At 46.9% G+C, this 23,640-nt stretch overlaps 1 protein-coding gene across 1 annotated transcript; it reads right to left on the bottom strand.

Annotated features, from left to right (window-relative positions):
• Positions 1-5,673: 5,673 nt before the first annotated feature.
• On the bottom strand, positions 5,674-22,774 carry mybpc2a (myosin binding protein Ca). The gene is made up of 26 exons (XM_076170965.1): positions 22,684-22,774; positions 22,398-22,546; positions 21,800-21,917; positions 21,512-21,560; positions 18,272-18,328; positions 18,024-18,190; positions 17,631-17,763; positions 15,880-16,004; positions 14,900-15,005; positions 14,615-14,784; positions 14,274-14,439; positions 13,830-13,936; positions 13,698-13,727; positions 12,992-13,131; positions 12,747-12,906; positions 12,558-12,662; positions 12,281-12,469; positions 12,070-12,204; positions 11,681-11,848; positions 11,099-11,187; positions 9,980-10,175; positions 8,389-8,528; positions 7,726-7,885; positions 6,532-6,668; positions 5,899-6,085; positions 5,674-5,708 (listed from the first exon to the last, which is right to left on the bottom strand). The coding sequence occupies exons 1-26, from the start codon at positions 22,772-22,774 to the stop codon at positions 5,674-5,676; spliced, it is 3,309 nt and encodes a 1,102-aa protein (XP_076027080.1).
• Positions 22,775-23,640: the final 866 nt, after the last annotated feature.

Raw genomic sequence — 23,640 nt, 5'->3', positions numbered from 1 at the left:
ATCGTCAACATTTCTAGTTTCATAATCATTGTGCATAATCCTAGCTATCTGAATATTAGTTGCTCTGGTTCTCAAACTGTGTGTAGCGGGACGTGGAAGTTGCCGTCCAGGAGGAAGTAAGGCTGGAAGGAAGGAAGGAAGGGGGTGAGATCCGTCTCACCGCGTATTTTCATTTGAGTTGGAAAAAAGGAGATTAAAAAGATGTTCAACCTGTCCTGCACTTTCCACCATCAGACGCTGTCATTTGTGCAGAGAGATGAGAAACGCCGCGAGACAACTTTCATTTTTTTGGTGGGAACAAGATCTTCAGTCTTCACGTTCTGCATTCTAATGTGTAGGACGCAGACGAGCCTCTTACGCTCTGATGTTCTGCATGCAGCGCGTGCAGACTGAAGAACCACACTGTGATGGAGGATTACAGGGCTGGAAGGGAAGAATCCATCACTCCCGCTCTTGTTTTTATAGTCCTGCTGACATTCCTGTCGGTTTGTTCGACGGATTCGTCAGGAGGGATGGAGTTTCCCTTTACTCACGTGGAAACAGTGTGGATTCTGACACCTGTTGTCATTTTGGCTCTGCTGACATCGATTCAAAGTGCGGATTGAGGATGGACGGATTTCTAAAATGGCCTCTTCTGCGCCCTCTAGAGGTTAAATAAGGGAAATAAATCACACACCTGCAGAGATTTCCACTGATTGGACACAGTTAAGCCTGAATGCTTGTGTCAGGAAAGGACAATTGTTTGTAAATTGCAGGGTTATACTGTGAGGTGACCCACATTTTTCATTGTTAATGTTGTGATACATCAGCACATTTATGTTCCCTTGTGTGGGATCCTCTGCTTCCTTTAAACAATATGGAGTTACTATAGGATAGATCAGGAAACTACTTCTTTCTGTGCTCTATTCCTAATTCCTGTTCACCAAAGTAAAAGTGTACACGGATGTAGAGTAGAGAAAAAGGTCAAAATTCCAGCCATATTTCTACAAACCACTTTCTATGTGAGGAAACACTTTGATGCTTTATTATGATGATTCTCCAAATGACAGGTTGTGGAATTCCGACTGATCCAATGAGCAGAAGCTGCACAGACCAGGATTTGGCCGTCTTCTTCTTGATCATCAGTGATAAATCTGGGGAGGAAAAATGTTATTTTTAGCAGCAGGAAATTGGCCAAAAACTACAAAAATAAGACGCGGGTCGTGTAAAAATGCAGCAGGAGTCTCCTCGAGTGTCCACGCCTGGCAGGGACGTGATGGAGCTGTGTTTGTGTCCCCGGCTGCGTCCGTCCTCTCAAATGGCCACACAGTCCTTGTTGTAGGTCCACGTGGATCAATCATGGGATCTGGTGTCATTACAGAGCCACAGCTGTTGGCTCACCAGTAGAAATCACACTGAGAGAAAACACTATCACACCAGGTTAGAGATCTTTACTACCTTAAAGTGTCTCCTCCCCTCTTCTCCATTCCTCAGCATCGCTCTTGGACTTTAACGCTGCAGCTCGTCAGTGTTCTGCATATGTTGTCATCCGTTCCCAAACTGTTCTCCCTTTCACACTCCGCAGATGGATTTACATACACAATATGTAGCTCATTTGTGTGTGCCAACACATTAAACACCTACACACATATGCATGCAGGCGCGCACCCACACAAATTGCTACTGAGGCCCTTCTGTCGCCTCTATTTGTTCCCTCAAATCTTATCGTCACCCCCACACAACTACAAAGGCTTTATCCCTGATCCTAACGCTGATCCTAACTCTGATCCTAACCCTGATCCTGACCCTGACCCTGACCCTGACCCTGATCCTAACTCTGACCCTAACCCTGATCCTAACCCTGATCCTAACTCTGATCCTGACCCTGATCCTAACTCTGACCCTAACCCTGATCCTAACCCTGATCCTAACTCTGATCCTAACTCTGACCCTAACCCTGATCCTAACCCTGATCCTAACTCTGATCCTGACCCTGATCCTAACTCTGACCCTAACCCTGATCCTAACCCTGATCCTAACTCTGATCCTAACTCTGATCCTAACCCTGATCCTGATCCTGATCCTAACTCTGATCCTAACCCTGATATTGATCCTAGCCCTGATCCTTACCCTAAGCCTAACCCTAACCCTGATCCTGATCCTGATCCTGATCCTGATCCTGATCCTGACCCTGTTCCAAACCCTGACCCTGACCGCACTTAAACCTTTAACAGTTTCTCCATCATTGCATTGAGCTGAGATCTCATCACATAGACCGCTTACATTATTCCAGTAGCGACAAACTAGACAAGTGCATGTGTGAGTCGCAACGGCAACAAACTAAGCACTGTGTCTGCCGAGCGCACACTGACGCGCTGGCCGCACAGGAAGCTGTCTGCGTCTGTGGGCCGCAAGCGCTCATGAAGTTGTCATCTCGGGGTGAAATGTGAGAGCAGCTCAGTTTGGGCCTTTTTTTTTGTTTAATGGCTGCACCGCCGGCAGATACATGGAGCTCATTATATGGGCGTCGAGCTCGGGGAGGGTTTGGGCTCTTTAATCAATGAACACGATGACACGGCGTATAAGTCACACTGGTATTCAATAGAGCGGAGAGCGGCAACAAAGACAACAGGGGAGGAGGAAGAGGAGGATGAGCAGGAGGAGGCGAGAGCAGCATGGTGGAGGTGAGGGAGGTGGACAGACATTGTTTACACTAGGACATACAGTAGATGGACCCTCCTATACCAGCCGTGTGTGGGTGTGGGTGTGTGTGTGTGTGTGTGTGTGTGTTCTCCCTCTGTTTCATGTAGTTCCTATACTGTAATTACATGGATGAGACTCACTGGCAGGCTTTTCCCCCCAGTGCTCTTCCTCTCTCTCTCTCTGTCTTTCTGCTCTTCCTCTCTCTCTCTCTCTCTCTCTCTCTCCGTCTCTCTGCTCTTCCTCTCACTCTCTGTCTGTGATTTCATGTATAATTACTTGCATAATTATAGTTCCCTCCATCCCACTGTTTTGGGAGGTCTGTTTCTGTCTCCCTGGTATCTCTTGTCTTCGACAGCGACCGACACACACACACACACACACACACACACACACACACACACACACACACACACACACACACACACACACACACACACACACACACACACACACACACACACACACACACACACACACACACACACACACACACAGAGAGAGAGGAGTGACACTGGTGCACCCTACTGAGTCTGCTTCCAGTTTGCCTGGTGGTGAGTCTGTCTTGTCACTCTCTTTTGTCTCCTTTCAGCTGAGGCAGTGCCTGTTCTAATATTGGAGTGTGTACAGTGTGAACACGTCTGTGCTTTACTCCAGGCCGTCTGCGACACCATCCCTCATCAATTATTCATGCAGACATGGCGAACATAAGATGCAGTAACCGGAAAACAAAATGCCACCAGTATTTTTCACCAGTTTACAACTTAAAGGTTACTGTACTGTTACCTGTGTGTGTGTGTGTGTGTGTGTGTGTGTGTGTGTGTGTGTGTGTGTGTGTGTGTGTGTGTGTGTGTGTGTGTGTGTGTGTGTGTGTGTGTGTGTGTGTGTGTGTGTGTGACACAGAGAGCGAGAGAGTGAGGCAGACGCAGACAGTAACGTCTTTTGAAAGTTTCTTAAGGCTCCCAGACGACGCCAGTGGATACAATTAGTTTGATTGCTTAGCAACTGAGCGTGGCGTTGGAGAGGCAGACAAGCGGGATGAAGCTCAGGTGGAGCGTTGAGGTTACACGTTGCTTCTCTCAACAATCTGTTTCTCCCCAAACTTCCATGCAAAGTAGCACGCGGAGTCTTCTCAACACTGTTTCATGTGTCAATCAGCGGAGCGACGCGCCGCCACGCTGTGTCTCAGGTTAGCAGAAAAGAAGATTATATCAACACTGCACGTAATCTACAAATCACACACACACACACATATACTCACACACACACACACACACACACACGCACATCCTCACACACACACACACACACACACACACACTGACAGAAGCATTTACTGCTCAAGGGGGATCAAAAGTTCAGGATTTTGCTGCACTGCAGGTCTGCTTTGGTAACTAAGCAGCCAATGGCGGCCTACTTTCAGGTATCAGCAGGATTCTCTCTGCTTTATCAGGGTATTTGTCCCCTCATCCCCATTTCAAGGCAACTTTAACAACATCCTGCCATGTATAGAGGAAATGCTTTGTACTCAGAAGTGCTGAGCGACAGAACCAAGGCAGAGTGTGAGGACAGGGACGCAGCAGTTTGGAAGCCTTGAAGGGGGAGTGTATTATTTAAAGATGCATCGGTGACATCATCACTCTGAGGAACCCGCCGCTCTCCCTCAGGGGACCCTCATGATGGTCAGTTGTGGTCTTTGACTCTGTGCTTTTACCCCCTCTGCTGGACAGACAGCAGATGGGGGCCTGGTGCAGTCGGCCTGGAGACTAAAGTACCTCCATGTCTCCAGAGGAGGGGGATGAATTTACTCTGCAGCCCGACAGCCAAACACACACTTCCCTCCTTTATTCTGTCTCCAGTTTGATCTGTCCCAAATCTTCTTCCTGTCAGATGGTTCAATAAGGGGTGGGGGGCCCTTGGGGGGTGTTGCTGGGGGGGTCACATGGGACGCCCGGCTGGGGTTCGCGGCACATCAGCGAGGCTTTAATTTGGTTTGCGATGCGAGCCGCGGCGGACTCTCCCAGCTGAGATGGTGCTGTGTTTGTTTTGCGGGAGTGTAAATTAGCGGTAATTCGTTTGCTCAGTAATGACGTGGGAGAGCTAATTAGGGCAGTGTTGATGGGTGCATTAATTAGTCTCTAGTGTGCCATGCTAATGAGACCCTGATTCGGGAGTGTGTGTTTGTGTTTGCATGTGCATAAGTGCAAGCCATGTATCCATAAAGGCCTGCGTGTAGGGGTCACGCCATGAGAAGTGTAGTGTGAGCGGGCCAGACGAGGGAGTGTGTGTGTGTGTGTGTGTGTGTGTGTGTGTGTGTGTGTGTGTGTGTGTGTGTGTGTGTGTGTGTGTGTGTGTGTGTGTGTGTGTGTGTGTGTGTGTGTGTAAAGGATACAGCGAGTCCATATCTGCGTGTGAGAACCCTTCTAATCCTGGTTGCTGGATGAAGTCGGCCATGCCTGGGTGAGTCGTGATCCCTTCGTTCAGCCGCCACAGAGGCAGACGGGCTTTCGGTCACCTTACACACACATATAACACCACGCCACGCCGCACCGCGCAGTCGGTCACACCGCCGTGGCTTTGGACGGCTGCATTACCGCCGTAAATTCATCTCACCCTATAAAAACGTCCACCACACCAAACAGACAACACGCGGAGCCATAATGGATGAAAGGCTGTTTTATAAGTGTGTTCACTGACGGGTCCACTTCACAGATAAGAGCCATCCATGTGCGTGGGGTGGTGCTCTTACACGTCTTTTAAGCTTTTCACAGGATGTGACAAGGTGGCGGCTTGCTGTAAGAATTTATGGCACATTACTGATGTGGCATTTGTCATAGCGGCAGCGAAAAGGCAAAGCATAAAAGGCGCAGGGGGGTTTGGCTTTAAAGCCTCGCCAGTGATCTATTCTAATCATATTTATTCATGACTACGCCGTTACACATAATCCATTACTGTTGCTGTTCGACTGTATCCTTCGCTGTTGCGCGCTGGCGCTCATTTCTTCGCCGCTTCTCCTTTTTCTTGTGCGACTGTGGAGAGAGAAGAAGAGAAATTTACATCACGGCCAGAAGCTCAAACACAACAAGGTGACGATTACGCGGTGAGAGGCACCGGTGGAGCTGTGGAGGTTTACTATCAGAGAGAGACCCTTCCCCGACTCAGACCGATCTCTTTCTCTCTCGCTGTTGCATTCTGGGAACTGCGCTCCAGGGATCTCACCTCGAACTTCCAGCCTGCACTCCACCTCGTCCTGGCCGAGCTCGTTGACGGCCCTGCACGCGTATCTGCCCCCATCAAACGTGCTCGGCCTGCGGATGTTCAGGGTCAACACACCCTGGTTGTTCTGCATCAGGAACTTGGGGTCTTCGCCAATGATCATGCTGTTCTTCATCCAAATGATCTTCGGCTAAAAGGTGGAGAGGGTAACGGAGGAGGAGGGGCGTGTTTGGGATGTTGAGGGGGTAGAGCAGGAGGAGGGAAGAGGAGGAATGGAAAGAGGTATAATTAGGTCAGCAGTTTGGCTTAACAAATCTTTGCCGATTTGGCGGTATAAGATCTTTGTGCTCTGCGTCTTTTTTTAGCTCCAGTCAGGGAAATATTCGGCTGTTAAGACATCAAAAGTCCTCCAGACTGTTCTGCTCTTAATGTTTGACTTTAAGCTTCACGCCCCCACAGAAGTAACAAGCAACAACAACACATGAAAGCACGCCATGTGTCTAACCTTCTCTCTAACTGAATCATTTTACTCCTTCTTCTACTCTTACATCACTCATCGCCAATAGTCCTTTCCATCACCACAGCGACGTCACTAAGATGAACCTTTTCACTGTATAGATCTATAGAGCCAGATACCTTGGGGTTGCCGCGGACGGAGCAGCTGAGGGCGGCGGGGTAGCCTGCAACCACGGTCTTATCCACCAGGGCTCTGGTGAACTTGGGGGAGCAGTTCATGTCCTTCTCTTTAAAGGGGGGACGGTTGTAGCCCGAACCTGAAGACACGTTACACACTTTAAACATCGCACAACCTGCTGCTCAGTCCAAACCTAATCTAAACCTGGAATACATGGTTCCATTTATATCATTTTGGTTATTGTTTGATCTCTGGTTGTATGTATTTATCACATTATCACTTCATTTGAACTTGGCTTGTCTCTACATGTGTTTGTCTGATAATCACCATGGTTACACTTTTGTTAAATTACCAATATATTCAGATGGTTGTTATTGGAGGCCAACACACACTCTCTAACCAGGTGTGTGAGCAGGTAAATGTTCAAAGTTTGACATAGTGGATACATTTCATTGATAACATTTATAACTTTCACAATATTCTACACACACTCTCTAGCATATTACACTCTAAAGATGATAAATATAAAGACAATAAGTCCCCTTTAAATTAATGCTCATGCTACCATTTGGCTTTTGTGAATCACACTTTCAAGATTGAAGATTATCATTTAACACTCCACTGGAATACTTGATTGTTAAATGTATAGTTTTGCTCGTAAGGTTCCACTCAGCAGGAACGTCTCATTTCTCTCCTCTACAGGTCAGATCCCATAGCCGCCACTTCTCGCAGCTTTTCACGGGCCAGATAACTGTTTTGGAACGCAGCAGAGCTTCTCTGGTTGGTTGCCAGGTTTGTGCGGTCGAGTAAGCAAACGCAGCATCATGTAAACAGTGGCAGCGTTTGGCTGGTGGCAGGTGTTAATTTACCAGCCTGGTTGCTTTCATAATCCACCGGCAGTAATAAATATTATTTAACGCTGTGTCAAAATATTTCTGTTTAGCATAATCACAGTGGAAAGTCACTTCCACTTTACAAATGTGAGAGTAATTAACCACAACCAGCAATTAATCAGACGCATCTCCACCGTATTAGCATGTTTTTTGTCTGTGCCAGTGGTGTTCCTGTTATATACCATAATATTCAGAGGTTATGGGCTCACTTTATGCTCCTAATTGAATATGATGTTGTCAGCAGCTCAGTTTTTGGCCACAGGAAGTCGTATGATGTGGTTATGGTTCGGCGGGGCTCGTTACCTGCTTTGGAGATGATGGCGGTGTTCTTGCTGACGCCGGCCTCGTCGCTCAGACCGCAGGTGTTCTCACAGAACACTCGAAAGGTAAACTCGTTCCCCATGACCAGGTCGGACACTGTGCAGCTGGGCCGGCGGTTGTGCTCGTAGACCGTGAACCATTCCTGATACATGTGTGTGTGTGTGCGTGTGTGAGAGAGAGAGTCATTTTAAGAGGCTTATAGCCGCGGGGGAGATCTATAACCTGGAGCATCTCCTGCCCTCAGAGGTCATGTTCTCCTGCTCTGTGCCGTGTGTTACCTGTTATCACCAGGAATTACGTGACAGATCTCCACACAGCCACAACATGAGCCATGGTAGAGATATGAGATAAGCCCCGCCCACTCCTGCAGGTAAATCCACCCCTTCCTTAAACTAGACTCCAACCCAGTCCCAACAGGGCCCCCAACCCTCTGCACCTTGTATTCCAAGTTCTCAGGTAGACTAGAGACCAGAAAGGAGACTCCATACTATACTAGAGAGAGATTTAGGTTGATATTTGATCTTATGTCACAAAATTTTGATAAAGCGAGTATACTAAGAAGATAAATACTGTCAATATGTATACCCCAAACGTATGGACCTTGATTATCACTGATACTGTGTGATGTGTGTGTGTGTGACTTACATTGGTCTTCAGATCGGCCTTCTGAATCATGTAGCCGATAATTTCACAGTTGCCGTCGTCTTTGGGCGGCTTCCACTCCAGTGATGCATTCAACCCCCAGACCTCCTTGACGTTCACAGCGATGGGAGGGCCGGGCTTCTCTAAGGGGGAGGGGGGGGAGAGTGGGCTTGTCAGAGCAGACAGGAATTGGGATAAACTTTGCATTTGATTTGGTGCACTGCTAGAGGATTGCAAGCGCGGAAGGAGCTCAATTAAGAAGGGAAGCAAGAGAGCGGAGAGTTCAGGAAAGTTCAGTTTCCGAGCCAACTAGGAAGACGTGCAGGAAGATTAAGGGAAGGAGAGAGAGATTTGCATCGATGTCATTCTACAGATTAGCAGAGCAACTGCAGTAAGGTTTCCATTGACTGTGTCTGGAGTAATCTGACGTTTAGAATTGAAAAATTGGTTCTGGAAACACTCAAAGCTAGAATCAAAACCCTGAAAGTTTTTCCCGTTGGCTGGATGGCGTCGGTGTCGTACTGTTTCATTTCCGGGTTTGGGATGATGGATCTTTGTGGAAGCGTGGCTGGACTGAAGAGGGGGGACTGAGATTTCCCCCAAACAAAGAGAAGAAGTGACTGAAGTCTTTGATAGATGATCTTTGCCATTTCTCTGGTTATAGTCGGAGCTATCGTGATCGCCTTTTCCGGTTTGTGAGAAACACGTACAGCTTTATAGGATTTGCTCATTATTGCCTCAGAGGGAGACACTAGGTCGTGAACAGCGCGCTCGATGTTGACCTCTGATCTTAACTTTGCAAGATTCGCTTTACTCGCTTCACATCGTTTCACAGAAACGCTGCCAGTTCCCGTTGTATGCGGCTGTCTTTTGAAATGCTCGCCTACATGTTTTGCACAGAAACTGGAACAGAGACGTGTTGAGACAGAAGAAACAATGTGCAGGCATGAAACTGACAAATGAAGAAACAGCCCGCCTGCGTTTCACAACAGAGAGTTTATCATCGATTCACCTCTGTGCCTTCTACTGCCCGTGCGGTCGTGCAGAAGTACTGTACATCATAGTAATATACGTGTCATTAATCTTCTCCTGCGCCGGGTACAGTAGAGCCAGTGAGCAGTTAATCCTCCGCTACACTGTCTGATGCTGAAGCAGCGCTGTGACAGAGTTGCTGATCAGAGAAGCTGGAACTTTTCATTAGCTCGATGTCCCCTCGGTAGAGGAATCCACACAGTAGCCGCCCAACACGACCCCCAACCCAACGAAATCCAAGGCTAATCCCAGTCTACATAGATATAATCCCACCAGAGCCCCACCAAATAATCCACCCAGAACCCTGACCTGAGACGAGCCACAGCACCAGAGGCAGCGCAGGAGTCAGGATTATGTGTGAGAGAGGAATGAGCGCTTTGATCCCAAAAAAAGTAAGAAATGAGGAATTATCGTCAAATTATAAAAAATTCTTGACATGTCACAGATTCGGGCTCCAGCCATCATCCTCTTCTAAAGCAGGTTATTAACGTGGGTGTGTGAAGTGTGAAGCGTGCAGCCGTGTTCTGATCTTAACCAGAGGAACGTGCAACATGCCACTGACCTACGACCTGGATGTCTATGTCGGCGCTGTCGCACATGTTCTCAATCTGGACGGACAACGTGTAAATGCCGGAGTGGACCCTCTCCGTCGAACGGATGAAGAAGATGGTGTCCACGTCTGTAGTCCGAATCCCCACCGATCTGTCCTCCAGGGGCACACCGTCTTTGTACCAGGTCACCACAGGGCGAGGCTTTCCCTGCGGTTACCATGACGAGAAGGAGGCAAAGAAAAGACATCCAATGGAGAGAGACTTTGATGTGATTCAACCTCAGAAGTGAAATAACTCTGCAAAAACTGCGAAGGTGCCATAAGTGGCAGTTCGTCTTTGTTTCACGCTGATAACAACAGTCTCGTGTAACACATTTGATTATCCAGGCAGCATGGGGGGAGGGGAGGGGGGGTGGGTGTCAGGAGCCTTTTTAAGTTACTTGCAAAGTGGTGACAGGAATAGTAACTCTTTGGGAACATTTGGAGACGTGGCTCTTCTTCTCCTTAAATGTGGAAATTTAGCCACGTCAGAAGTTCCACCAGTGATAAAAAAGGCGCTCGGTCCAGATTCTGGATCGGATATCAAACCAAAGTTTCTGCTCACTTTTACTTTATCATTTTCACTTTTATTACTTATGTTTCGCTCGATGTTACTGATTTCATAACTTGTACGTTGCTGTCGAATGCTGTAATGCTTTGACTGAACTTTTTGCTGCCTGGCTGCCCAGAAGGTTCACAGCTCCACTTTGGATTTCAGCCGAGATTGTAATCGATTGGTTGTTGGAATGTGGCCTTTACATGACCTGTTTGTTAGACTTCTTTATTATAAACAGCTAATCAGCTTCTTTATATTTGTCATTTCCTGGCTGGTTTGCTCAGTTTTGTTGTACTTTCAGTGTTTAACTACAGTGACACATTAGGGTTTGGCGTTTAGGTGCCTCCAAAAACTGAAGCACTTTGGCTACTCTGCCGTGAGCAGAGAAGGCAGAGATAGAAAACAGGGAGGAGGAGGAGTAGAACTCAGAGCTGCTGTACTATTTACTGTTCCTATAAACGCTGTGAGCTCATTGCATAAAGCGAAGCGCTCGAGCTCGGACGTGGCTGTGGATGTGAATATGGACGTGAACTAACCTGGAAGGGGATGACCAGGTTCACCTTCTCGCCCACAATCCTGATGAGTCTCGTTCTCAGCTCGCGAGGCAGGCGGATCTTTGGATTCTCTGTGTGATGAATACACAGGAGGCCGAGGAGGAAAGCATGAGTGTGTTGTGGATGTGGATGAGTGGGCAGTGTGGGGGGGAGGGAACATATATAAAAACCCCTGGCATGTACAGAGTGTGTATGGAGTATGTGTGTCTGAAGTATGTGTGTAAGTCTTGACAGGTACGAAGTGTGTATGACCAGGGTGCTAGTGATGGAGCTGCATTCTTCCTCCTGGTGTGTGATTAAGCAGTAACCTCTGAGCTTCACGGTGTTGTTGCAGCTGCAGCCATTGTCAGGCCTGGTAATTAGATCTGGCAGTGTTGTTCTTGAACAATAGCGAAACAACATGGTTGCTAAGTGGCACTTAGGTATGAATGGCGCTACTCTATTAAAGCACTTACTTCACTTAACAACATTTAAATTAACTCATGTGGGTTTGGCAGATATTTTACATCTTCCAACAGCCCGATTGAGAGTACGACCAAAAAAGACATAGAACAAATCTCTGACCCACGATCTCTCTGATGGTGACCGGCTGCTTCAGAGTGGCGGGGGGGCTGCGGCCGGCGATGTTGACGGCGACCACTCGGAACAGCAGCTTCTCGCCCGCCGTGAGGCCCTTCACCCTGTGGAAGTTCTTGTCCACTGGCTCGCTGTTGGCCTGCACCCACTGATCGCCTGAGAGAGGAGTCAAAGGTCATGAGTCCGAACAACCTGCGTCTGTCTTCATCAAGTTGAAGAGGCTTTCCAGCATGTCACCCTGCTAAACATCTCAAAAATATACAAACATTAAACGTACAAACGATTTCAGTGACCTAGTTGGAGGACGTAAACAGAACATTTATTTTCGTTTTTTAATAATGGCCAGATTCAGGTGTGGTCGTTACGCAGAAACTTACTTCCTTCTTTGCAGTACTCGATGATGTATCCGTCGATGCCGGCCGCTCCGATTTTCTCCGGAGGACGCCACTTAAGTAAACAGGTCGTGTCCGTCACATCGTCTACTACAAGGCGAATGGGCTCACCGGTGGTGGCTGAGAGACAGGAGGTCATTAATACGTTAGTAACAAGTGTCAATGGGACGGACGGGAACAACAAACGGCGACGCACCGATGGGCATGAAGGGCTGTGAGTTTGCACTGGGCTGAGAGATGCCGATGCCATTGACCGCAAACACTCTCATCTCATACTGCACGCCCTCGATCATCTTCTTAGCCTCGTATGTAGTGGATTCGTACACATCAAAGTTCAGCTTGGTCCACCTGGATGAGCCCACCTTCTTCCTCTCCATCAGATACCCTGGAAGAGGCCAAACGTTGACAAAGGAGTGAAATTGAGCTCGTCGGCTCCGTCGTCCTTTCCGAAATGTAGTTTGTTGCTGCTGTACCTTTCACTGGAACTCCACCGTCAAACCCGGGCGGGTCCCATGTGACCGTTGCGCAGTCCTCGCCCACTGATGTGCATTTGACATTCTCGGGAGGGTCGGGCACATCTGGAGAGACGGGTTATAATTAGAGATGGAAGGAGAGGAAAGGTGTAAGAGAGGAAAGGGACTGGAAGAGTCAAAGCCACTGACCCACAATCTTCACAAACACTTCGGCCTTGTCCTCTCCGGCTGGGTTGTTCACAGTGATGGAGTACAGTCCCTCGTCGCTCCTCTCCGCCCCCTCTATGACAAAGCTGCTCAGGGTCTTCCTCGTCTCCACCCGGACACGCCCCTCAGCCTCCGCTATCACCTGTCCGATCAGGAGAGGCTTAGTGTGACGACTACACAACGATGGAGCGATTCGAGAGGAACAGCGAGACAGTTTCCTCACTCACCACGTCTTTCCTCATCCAGCACACAGTCGGGGCCGGCTCGCCTGTGATCTCCACGTCGAAGCGGAGTTTGTTCCCAGCCACGACAATAATGGTGTTCTTATTGCCTGCGCCGCCACAGTCCAGGTGGATCTTGGGAGGATCTTTGTAAGAACGCAAACACAATAACATTTTGTGAAGGGAAAACATTGGTACGCTTATTTATTTCTTGCTTTAAATCCTCTGCTAGGCTGCGTCTCTGCCAGTATTCCCTATCTTTAAAATTGATCCTGCTCATGCCAAAAAGGCTTTAACAGCTATTTCAGTGGAAAATCTTGTAAACAACACTGAGCAATTAGTGACTGGCACTGTGCTCGCCCCCAAAAGTGGGCTCCCGTTTGGTGCCTCTCTGTGCCAGCTTCATTTTAATTCTGAATAGCCTAAGTTTCCCTCGTTAGCTGGTTGAAGCAGTTTTTCATACACTGGTGGTTGACAGATTGGGAGTGAAGAAGCTGGAGGCTGAAGGAAACAAACCACCGCCGTCATACAGGCAGCAGCCAACGCAGATTTGCTGATCCAATATTTGACGGATACTGGACCTATATAGCAGCACCATTACATCGCTGTGACCTCACCTGTCATGTAAGAGGAGAACAAATGCAGAGCGGCCGTGCAGAACAGTGCAGTGAGCCGTCGGATTACAGCAATAATGCATAAAATCCACACTTACCTTGTCTGGGAACGTAGTCAATCTTGATTTCTGTGGAAAAAAACGGGATAAAAAACATGAATTATTCAGATTTTGACTTTAAAGAGCCATTAAATGCGTCGTAATATTTTCTCTGCTGTCGTTCTTTCTTACCCAGGAAGTTGAGTTTGGCGGAAAGAGAAAGCGCGTAGCCGTCAGGGACGAAGGTGTAATCTCCGGCGTCCGCAGGCTTCACGCCATCAATTGTCAGTTTGTGGGTCCTGAAGACAGGTTACCAAGGAGACAGCACTAGTAGTTGTGACCCGTAGTCGAGCAAACACACAACCATGGGTCTCCCTTGGCAACGCACTCCATGATGCAGTGGCGCGGAGTGAGAAACACAGTAAATGGCTTTCACCTTGTGCTGCCGCCGTCACCTTGTCATGTCTGCTGTCACACGCAGCCTTGACTGAGGGATTACTGGAAGCAACCGCATACCTTATGTGTGTGTGTGTGTGTGTTGGCTTTGAGTGTGTGCATCAGTGTGTTGATGTTAGCACTTTACAGATTGCCACATGTTTGCCATTGTTGCAGTATGCGAGCTTGCAGTTTGTTTACCTTCCAACGTGCGTCATTTTGATGCGATCGCTGGCCTCCACTTCCACGCCGTCCTTCAGCCATTTTCCTGTCACTTTTTCATCGGACACTTCACACTTGAACATGGCCTGCTCGGCGGCCTTCACCGTCAGGTCAGCGATGCTCTGCAGGACCTCCAGCTCTTTCTCTGAAGAACACATTAAGTCATCAATGGGCTGTTTTCTCTTTCAATTGTTGGTTGGCCGAAAACATGGTGACTTGTTTTGTGTGTGAGTGTGTGAGTGTGTGAGTGTGTGTGTGTGTGTGTGTGTGTGTGTGTGTGTGTGTGTGTGTGTATTTGTGTGTGTGTGTGGAGAGCAAACCTTCCACATCCAGTTCTGCCTTTGATGCTCCACCGGTGGTGATCGCTTCATACACTCCCATATCCTCCCTAGTGGCTTCGTTTATGATCAGTATGTGCTTCTTTCCGTCCTTCTTAAACCTGTACTTTGAACCTGCAACTTCTCTGGTTAGCTCAACTCCATCTTTCATCCTTCACACACACACACACACAAGACGCACATTTAAAAAAGAGATGAAGGCTGGCCACAATGATTCCCGCAGGTATTTTATACGTGAGGTATCTTGGTAACGACACACCAGCTCACCATTTCACATTGGCTCCTTCCTCTGACACCTCCACCTCAAACTCCACCTTCTCACCCACCAGTGTATGGACGTCATCCAGCAGCTTGGTGATGGTTACTGGAGGCTCTGAAAACAGAAAGTAAAGATTTGTCATGATTTTCAACAAATATAAATCATATTAAGGCTAAAAAAGACGGTACAAGAGGCAGGAACACAGCGGAGAATGAGCCGCTCTAATATTCTGTTGCTGCGTGCAGAAATTACAAGAACGCTTTTCTCAATTTCTCTTGAGCACTCAGTTGTCAATTACGCGACTTCAACTAAAGGCTAAAACACAGAGTGAAACTATTTCCAGCCCTAATGAGTGGAAAAAGTAACCGGTGTCTGCCCTCTTAAGGATTCGATGACATCACCATCAGCTTAATCACTTTCTTGAAGTCCTCATCAAAGCCACTTTAGCACAGCGCTGGTGTGAGAGGCACTTCAAGTCTCCTGAGGCAGTGAGAGTCACATTGCGTATCTGCACTGTGTGATGGTTGAAGCTCTGCAAGCTTCAGCTATTTGTCATTGTCAGATCCATTCCCCCTTCCGATGCTTTATTCTGTTCCAAACTCAAGTACATAACGAGGAATACTTCTACTTTATTCATTATCTTGGCATGAAACATTTAATTCACACAAAATTATAAGATACTGAAAACTGGCACAGAAATCCACACACCACTCAAACTCTACTAAATAGGATGTAACATTCATGCAGTAGCAGAGCACAATGACACAGATACACGACAAACAAAGCGTCGAAATTTCACCCTGCGCATTAAATATGAGCGAGCAGACAACAGATGAAAGCGTAGAAATAAAGAGCTGACAAATGCAAACACGAGGAGAGAACAGAGCTGTCAAACCTCCCGACGCGCAAATGACAGCGTCTGCTAAACCGAGCAGGAAGACAGAGTGGGATTCCTCCAAAGCCACTGAGTCTGAGTCATATACAATACCTTTGACTAAAACCTCCGTGAAGGACTTCTCCTCCCCCACCACACACTCATAGACTGCGTCATCCGACAGGTTGCACTTGTTGATGGTGAGCGTCCGCTTGTTGCCCACGCTCTCAAACACGTACCTGGACACACGGTGGGATCAGGACGGAAGTTTAAGATGAGGACAGATAACAAGGAGAGAAAGAGTGATGAATAAGTGTTTTCAGTGCATCCAGACACAATTAGACAGTGAGTCACACTAGCAGAAGACATACACTGTTGAATGGGCTACAGGGCTGTATGCTCACCCAGCGACACACACACACACACACACACACCACAGAGCTGATGGTACATTGGAGTCATGTGAGGCAGATGGTATAGATGGGAGATATTCCCACAGGTGCGATTTGTAAGTGTTCACATGCTGAGCAGTGGCACACAGGGTGGTTGTGAGGTGTTGGGGTGAAATATAGCAGCAGGTTCAAATTGAAAGGGGACATTCAATGAGTCTTATATTCCATCATATCTGTAGTGTTTTGAGAGTTATAGAGTGAAGTTCATACCAACATAACTGCATCCAGGAAGCCACACATATACAACATGAGCTGCACTAATTCCTTCGATTTTGATTAGTAGCAAATTAGCAAAAGTAAAATAGCAACTGCTGAACCTTTTCTATTGTCTGATCCATGTGCTTCTACATTATAGACACAGACTATTGTATGGAGCTGTGGTGGTGAAGAGAGAGCTGAGCCTGAAGTCAAAGCCCAGGTTGAAAGCATTGAAACGAGATGATTCAGGCTTCTAATCAGGATGCCTCCTGGATGCCTCCCTAGGGGGGAGTTCCAGCCCCTTCCAGCTGGGAGGAGACCATGGGCCAGATCCAGAGCATGATTGGAGGGATTATAGAGCTCATCTGGCATGGGAACGTTCTGAGATCCCCGAGGAACAGGTGAAGAACATCGCCAGAAAGAGGAACATCTGGGTTACTTTGCTTAGCATGCTGCCTCAGTGGATAAGCAGTGGAAAATGGATTGAATGATTGAATGACTGTCATCGAGTAATTGATTCATTTAAAGCAAACTCTTGCTAAAATAACTGTGACTTAATCAAAACAGGAAGAGTTCAATCAACTGCACGAAGCTCCACAGACAGATGGAGCCACTGAGATGTACCTCTGAACAGCTGCACCCTCGTCAATAAAACACCAGAAGAATCCTTTGATGGAGGAGGCCAGCAGAGCAAAGGACAGCCAGCTCCCCACTCACGCTGCATCTCCTCACTCAGGTGGAGGTTACAGGTCTGTGTCGCAGAGGCAAACACACACACTAAGCAAAACAGCCCCGGGATGGACGTTCTTGTCCCCAGCCATGTCCTCCTGCTCTTCCTGGGGGATTTCGAGGCATTCCCAAACTAGATGTAATCTCTCTCCGGAGTGTTCTGGCACCGTCCTGTGGAGGCCTTATAATTGGACGTGCTCAGATGAGCTTCCACGCCTGAGCCACCTCAGCTGCCCCCCCTTTGTAACCTCCGATTTCTAACTGCTGTAATACTAAGTGAATAAATTTAGCTCATTTTTCTTCAGACTGTGAATCTGAGGCCGAGTTTAATCGTCCGACCGATCGTTGACCCAAATTTGGATTTTCTGACCCCCAAGATACAAATCAAAGCTCTTTACCCCTTCAGACTTATACTTTTCAGCATGCTTTACACACACACACACACACACACACACACACAGTGCACCGCCATGATAATTGGCTCACTTGGTTGATGGTTTCATTTCCTGTCCGTTTTTGAGCCACTTGACTGAGGCGTTGGCGTCGGCCACCTCCACACTGAGATGCATCTTCTTGCCTCTATCCACTGAATAGGCCGGATCCATCTTCTTCAGGAAAGCTGACAAGAGAGCAGTTTGGTTCAATCACTGCTTTAATACCCAAATGATCTGTACGTGCTAACCCGAGGAAGGCATATGCGAACACAAATTCCACCTGTCATCTCGGCAGCCTAAGCTCTCCCTGGAGGCCTGTTAACTCTGCCGCTATTTACAACCTGCCGCTTTCCAGAACTCTCACTTCCCACCTGCCACCTCAGAGATCCTAATGGATGGAGTCGACTATACCCCAGCGCTCGCTCTCTGCTGTCTCACCGCTCACCGTCACTTTTCTTGGGTTCTGCCTTCATCTTCTTCAGCATGGTCAGCATGCCCCTGAGGTCCGTGATGCCGTATTGGAAGGCGATCTTCTCATAGTCGCAGGGCTTTGCTGCCTTCAAGATATCCCACACGTTTACTTCTATTTTCGGTTCATGCTGTTTCTTCTCCCTAGAGGTTGAATTGGTTATTGTGACTGATTGAGCACTATCCATTGGATTTGGACTTATTGAAGCATATCTCAGTTGTTACCTTTTCTTGAGCAAGGCACTGAAGTCTAAATCACCAGCATCCTCACCGGCATCTCCACTGGTGTAGAAAGAAAGAAAGGTCATGAACATGGGGATTAATGACATCATAGTACTTCATAAAGCTGAACTGTTTATTACACTGGTGACCTGCCAGCAGATAGTGAGAAGGACTATTAGCAAGGCATATTCAATAATCCATCCCCTTCCATCCACATTACACAGAGTTAAAAATAACCACGTGAATTACAAAACACAATTATATGCCAACAAAGCTGACATTAGCAAATACAGCAGCACACACAGGAGTTGTAATGATTAAGTGCCTGTGGTTAATGCTTATTCCCTTTTTCACCCTGTTTTCAGATAGACGTAAAAATAGGAGTGTTTCATCAGACGGCAAGCAAATGAGCCTCATCGGTACACAAACAGAGGTACGTGCATATCGCAGGAGACATGAGATGCAAAGCTAAGGGGAAGAAAGAAGATTGAAATCAGGGGCTTATTCATCAATATTGTTCCTATGGGAAGTTTATGGTTGTGTACAAAAATCCCCAGCTAGTATTTGTTATTTTGGCTGCCAGCGTTGAAAGAGTTCAAAGAAAATATAGATTTGATGGAGTTGATCTCTTGAATAAGGAACAAACGCGACAGGAACCTGTATTACGTTACATGAAAGTGCATGTTTGCATGGTTGGAAAAAATCGCGTGCTGTGTCGCTATCAGTCACCCAGTCAACAAGGCAAAATGCACTGTGAGTGGCACATGCCAATACAGTACATGTGCACAGGCTCAAATGCTTGTTGTTGTCCTCTATGTATAGCTTTGGCAGCTCTTCTGTGGGGTGGAGTATGTCTTCCTGGTATGGGCTGGCTTATTGAAACCCACAGCCAGATAAAATAAACGTCAATAAATCCAAAGCGGTGATGTCCATCCTATGGAACAACAGTTCATCCAAGGATAACATCCATCCGTGTTATCCTTGCCTTCCTGACACTAGAGTAGATTCTTCCAGACTGATGAGACTCTCAGTCAAGCGCAGACACGTAATCACCAAGCGGCTGGCTGAGCATGATGACAACGTTTGCTAGCACTGGAATCTGGAGCAAATGCCTGAGAACCATCAAACATCAAATGATGGGATCATTGGAGGACTTGCAGGATGGCTGTAGAGTAGCTTTCATTCTGTCCTCAAAATAAGACTGTCGGCTAAACAAGACTGATGTTTAAATGAAAGCGGATCTGAGTGTCACTGATGAATTTTCCGTCAGCAAACTGGCCACTGGCTAAAACATGAAAATGCCTTTGAATGATTTTACCACCTGCACCAAGGTTGACTGAGGCTTCACGTGCCCCACCTGACTGACAAGTGATGTTGGAATTTACTCCATTCTGGCACCCGCGGTACACTTACCCAAACACTGGTGGGCCGTACTGTGAACGCCTCACACTGAGGCACACTCAGACTCATCAGAGGATGGAATCCAAAGCATATTCACTGGATCCCTTTGAAGCCCTCTAAGATGCACATCCAGTCTGTGAAATGATAACATGAAGAACTAAAAATATCTATAATATACCCGATCTGGGGACTGGCGCGTTTGAAGGACAACCCAGGCTGTTTGTGAACTCATTGCAGACAGAAATAAATAAATTCAAAAGGAGTGAGTGCGGACTTTATGCGTTTGCACCAACAACTTCAGTGCAGTTGAGGAACACACAAATAGTATAGTCTCATTGGGTAAGTTGTGTATGTGTATTGCAAATTGTTGTGTACATTTAAGTCCTGGCACGCTGTAAGAGAGAAGTCCAGACAGGTGGGAGTACACAAGGACCAATTACTGAAGCTTAGAAAGAATCACTACATACTGTGTGTACCTGAACACAGCAGGACTACCTGGTATGGGACTGCTGGTTGACTCCCCCAGGAGGTTGCAGTTATTTGATCATAAAGGACAGAATCTCTGACTGTTCCTTTCACTCGGCAAATTGTTTTGGGTGTAATGGACGCAAGCTCCTGAGCTCTGAATCAATTCAATTTCCAGACGATTCTTTGAAAAACGTGCAGTTTCTCCTGGAAATCCTGCCTGCTGCCATAACGGTCACGGTATTGTCATGAACAAGTAGGAGGACAAATGACATCACTGGCTCACTGACTTGTCCTGAAATGTCCTGACCCCTTTCCCCACGTGAGTCTATCTAGGAATGTTACCAGAGTTTGAGGAGAACAAATGCTGATACAACTTCTCCTGCAATCTACATCATGTGCGCGTTCACAGCTGTCCTGCTAAACATAGGGAGTGACCTTCCCTCTTAGCACCACGCTGCTCAGATTTGGTTTCCAAGAAGTAAAACTGAAACCTTCCTTCATTCTCTACGTTTCTGTCCCTGCAGTGATGAGAATGGTCGTATTAGCTGTGTCAATGTCTCTCAATCGTGACTTTTGTTGTCTAAAACTGCATTTCTTATTGCTGTTACATCCACATAGCAACAGTGTACCTTCGGATTTCATTCGGATTTCAGAGTCGTGTGACCTAAATCACCTTCCTGAGCTCTATGCATGCTTAAGCTTCATGACCTCCACATAATAAGGTGTTGAACAGCAACGCTCAGGAATTTTAACCAACTTTTCGCTTTTGATGTATCACACCAGCCTCTCGTCCTCTCTCCCTCCCACATTCTCTCCCAACATCCTGCGAATATACCCACTGACATCCTGTCTCAAACACAATACGATGCTGTCATTTTGCATGTTGTGTTTCTCATCTTACCTTGCTATTTAGCTTGAGCTCAAACGGGAGGAAATTACTTTTCAAAGTGATATTAAAAACATCAAACTCAAGGTGTTAGCGTGAAGGTGTCGGCTGGTTTCGGCTCCCTCGACACATGTAGAAAAACACAGTATGTGAGGTGAGAACAACAGAAACAAAACGTAATTATTTAAAAAAAATACACTTGACACACATATCAGTCTCTCACTGTGACAAAACCCATAGCAAGCTCAAGCATTAGGGACTTTACGTGAAACAAAAGGTAGCAGACACAGCGAGACGTGACGAAAAGACAGAGACGGCAGACAAACTGACTCTTCCAAAGTCAGCTACAACTGAGGCACAGACAGAAGTGAGCAGAGACACTGGTTGAGACTGACAGATGCCCAGAGGCAGCCATCTACAGAGGGACATATGGGAGACAGTGTGACGGGTGACATGTTGAATAGACCCTCGCCGAAGCTGACACTCACGATCGCTTAAACGCCTCCAAGATGTTGTCCTGCTGCTCCTCTTGTACAGCTGAAACCAGACAGAAGGAGGGAGACTGGTGAGAGCCTGGCTAGGTTAATTCATTACACAGCAGGCTGAGCCGGCAAAGGAATAATGGACTGATGACCTCGCCAGGCCACTAAATGATAGGACCTAATGTGTATCGCACTCACTGAGTTATTGGCTGACAAAGCCAGTTACGTAGTAATACTGGATCCGCTGAATGGAAGATGACAATAATGTGATTAAGTGTCTGTCTCCAGACTTACCCTCCACGGAGATTTCGAATGCGCAGCTGTCGCACTTGTCTTTGGAGGTGACCTCGCAGCGGTAGCCACCTGCGTCTGCATCCACTACTTTGATGATGCTCATCTCGTAAGTGTACATCTGACAGAGAAAGAGGAAATGATATGCTAGAAACAGGGCCAATTAAATTAGCACCCTGTGCAGGACACACACGTGCTCACAGGCTACACAGTGCAGAGACACCAGTGTAGTTTGATGATAAATCCTCTGGTCTGATTTTGTACTTGTACTCGTCTGTAGATGTTGGACGCTCTTGGTCTTGGTCCTTTCTTCAATGTGACAAAGGCCATTTGTACTTTGTCCACAAAATGACAAAAGAGACATTTGTAAAATTCCAAATGGAAAATGAATCAAGGTGTTGCTTGGTTTTTGTGTATAGAATGTTTGCAAGTTGTTTGCAAGTAATAGATCAGTAACTGTTGTGCATTTGTGTGTTCAATAGTTGTCTGATTTCAAGTACCTGTGAGACACTGTGGAGTAAATCCTGTATAAGCTTCATGTCTTAATAAATGTGAGTACTTGGTGAAGCTGGATGTTGTGTGTAAAAGGGAGCATGTGTACCTTGGCGTTCCTGTCGTAGCCCTCTTTGAACTGGAGGTGCTTTCCTGCTTTGCTGCTCAGGTCGAGCCACTTCCCCTTCAGCCATTTCAGGGCCGGCTTCCTCAATAGACTTGATCCGTCAACCTTCGCCAAAAAGGTGACGTCCTTGCCTGTCATGAATGAGGACGTAAGACAGCAATGAAATAAAGTAGATGAACTGTTTGTTTTCCAGTTGGGCATTTACAGGGCCACTAATTTCATTTTGAAAATAATTCCAAATTTTTTATGGCAAATCATTTTGCCAGACCTTTTGCTGTTGAGATGCTCTCTGGCCTCATCAGGATAAGACCACACTGTTCAGATGGATGAGACCCCTGTCCCGGGTCTGTGATGGGCATCAGAGAGACCACAGAGGGCAAGTTAGCACACACACCATGCAAAACAACACAACCGTAGAGTGTAGACAATAACAGGAGACAAGGGGTCCAAGCAAACCGCCATCAGCAGTCTGCTTCATCTCTGAGATTTTGCACTGAATCACTTTAGAAAAAATACACAAGTTAGGAAATCAACCAAATTCAGACTACCTGATGATTACAGAGATTTATTTCTTAATGTGTAAAACTGAAGGTAAGCAACAATCTTTCTGAGGCTAGACCCTTCAGTTTGCTGTAGTGCCTGAGCCATATGGGACCCTATGATAAATGACAGGAGACCAAGGACCGCCTGGAAGTGACTGGCCTCAGGGAATAATGAGAAGTCTGAAGACATCACACTAGCTTTGGCTCTGCAGTCTCGTGTCTCGCCGTCACAGCGCACGCACTCTTTATGGAGGGGATGAGAAAATGAGCAGCCGCTCTTACGAGTTCACTGGCTTCTTCCCCGAGTTAATTGCAATCTCTGTAAGGTGTTTGTTTGACTCGTCGGGTGATTTGGCTTTACAAAGACGCTAACATATTCATTCCTCTTACCATCAGGAGGCAATTCTGCATTGGGAGGAAAACAAGAGAGAGAAAGTGGGGAACATGTCAGTCCATACAGTATCAGTACTGTGCTGTTAAACACAAGCGTTAATTGGCCCAATGATAATCTTGACTTCAGGTGAGGAACACTCACACGCTCAAAAAACACATTTCGTTTCTCTCCAAGTCTAATTAACAAATGTGTTGGTTTTTTTTCCTCCCAAAACACAAACCCGTTAATGAGTTATCAACAGTCAAGTTCAGAACTCGCTTCGTTTGTGAAGAAGCCAGAGTGTTGTTAA

The sequence above is a fragment of the Genypterus blacodes genome, unplaced genomic scaffold, assembly GCF_046128005.1.
Source record: "Genypterus blacodes isolate CSIRO-AG114 ecotype Tasmania unplaced genomic scaffold, CSIRO-AGI_Gbla_v1 ptg000234l_1, whole genome shotgun sequence".
Classification (NCBI taxonomy): Eukaryota; Metazoa; Chordata; class Actinopteri; order Ophidiiformes; family Ophidiidae; genus Genypterus; species Genypterus blacodes.
Note: the sequence above shows the minus strand (reverse complement) of the source record. Positions and strands in the feature narration are given on the sequence as shown.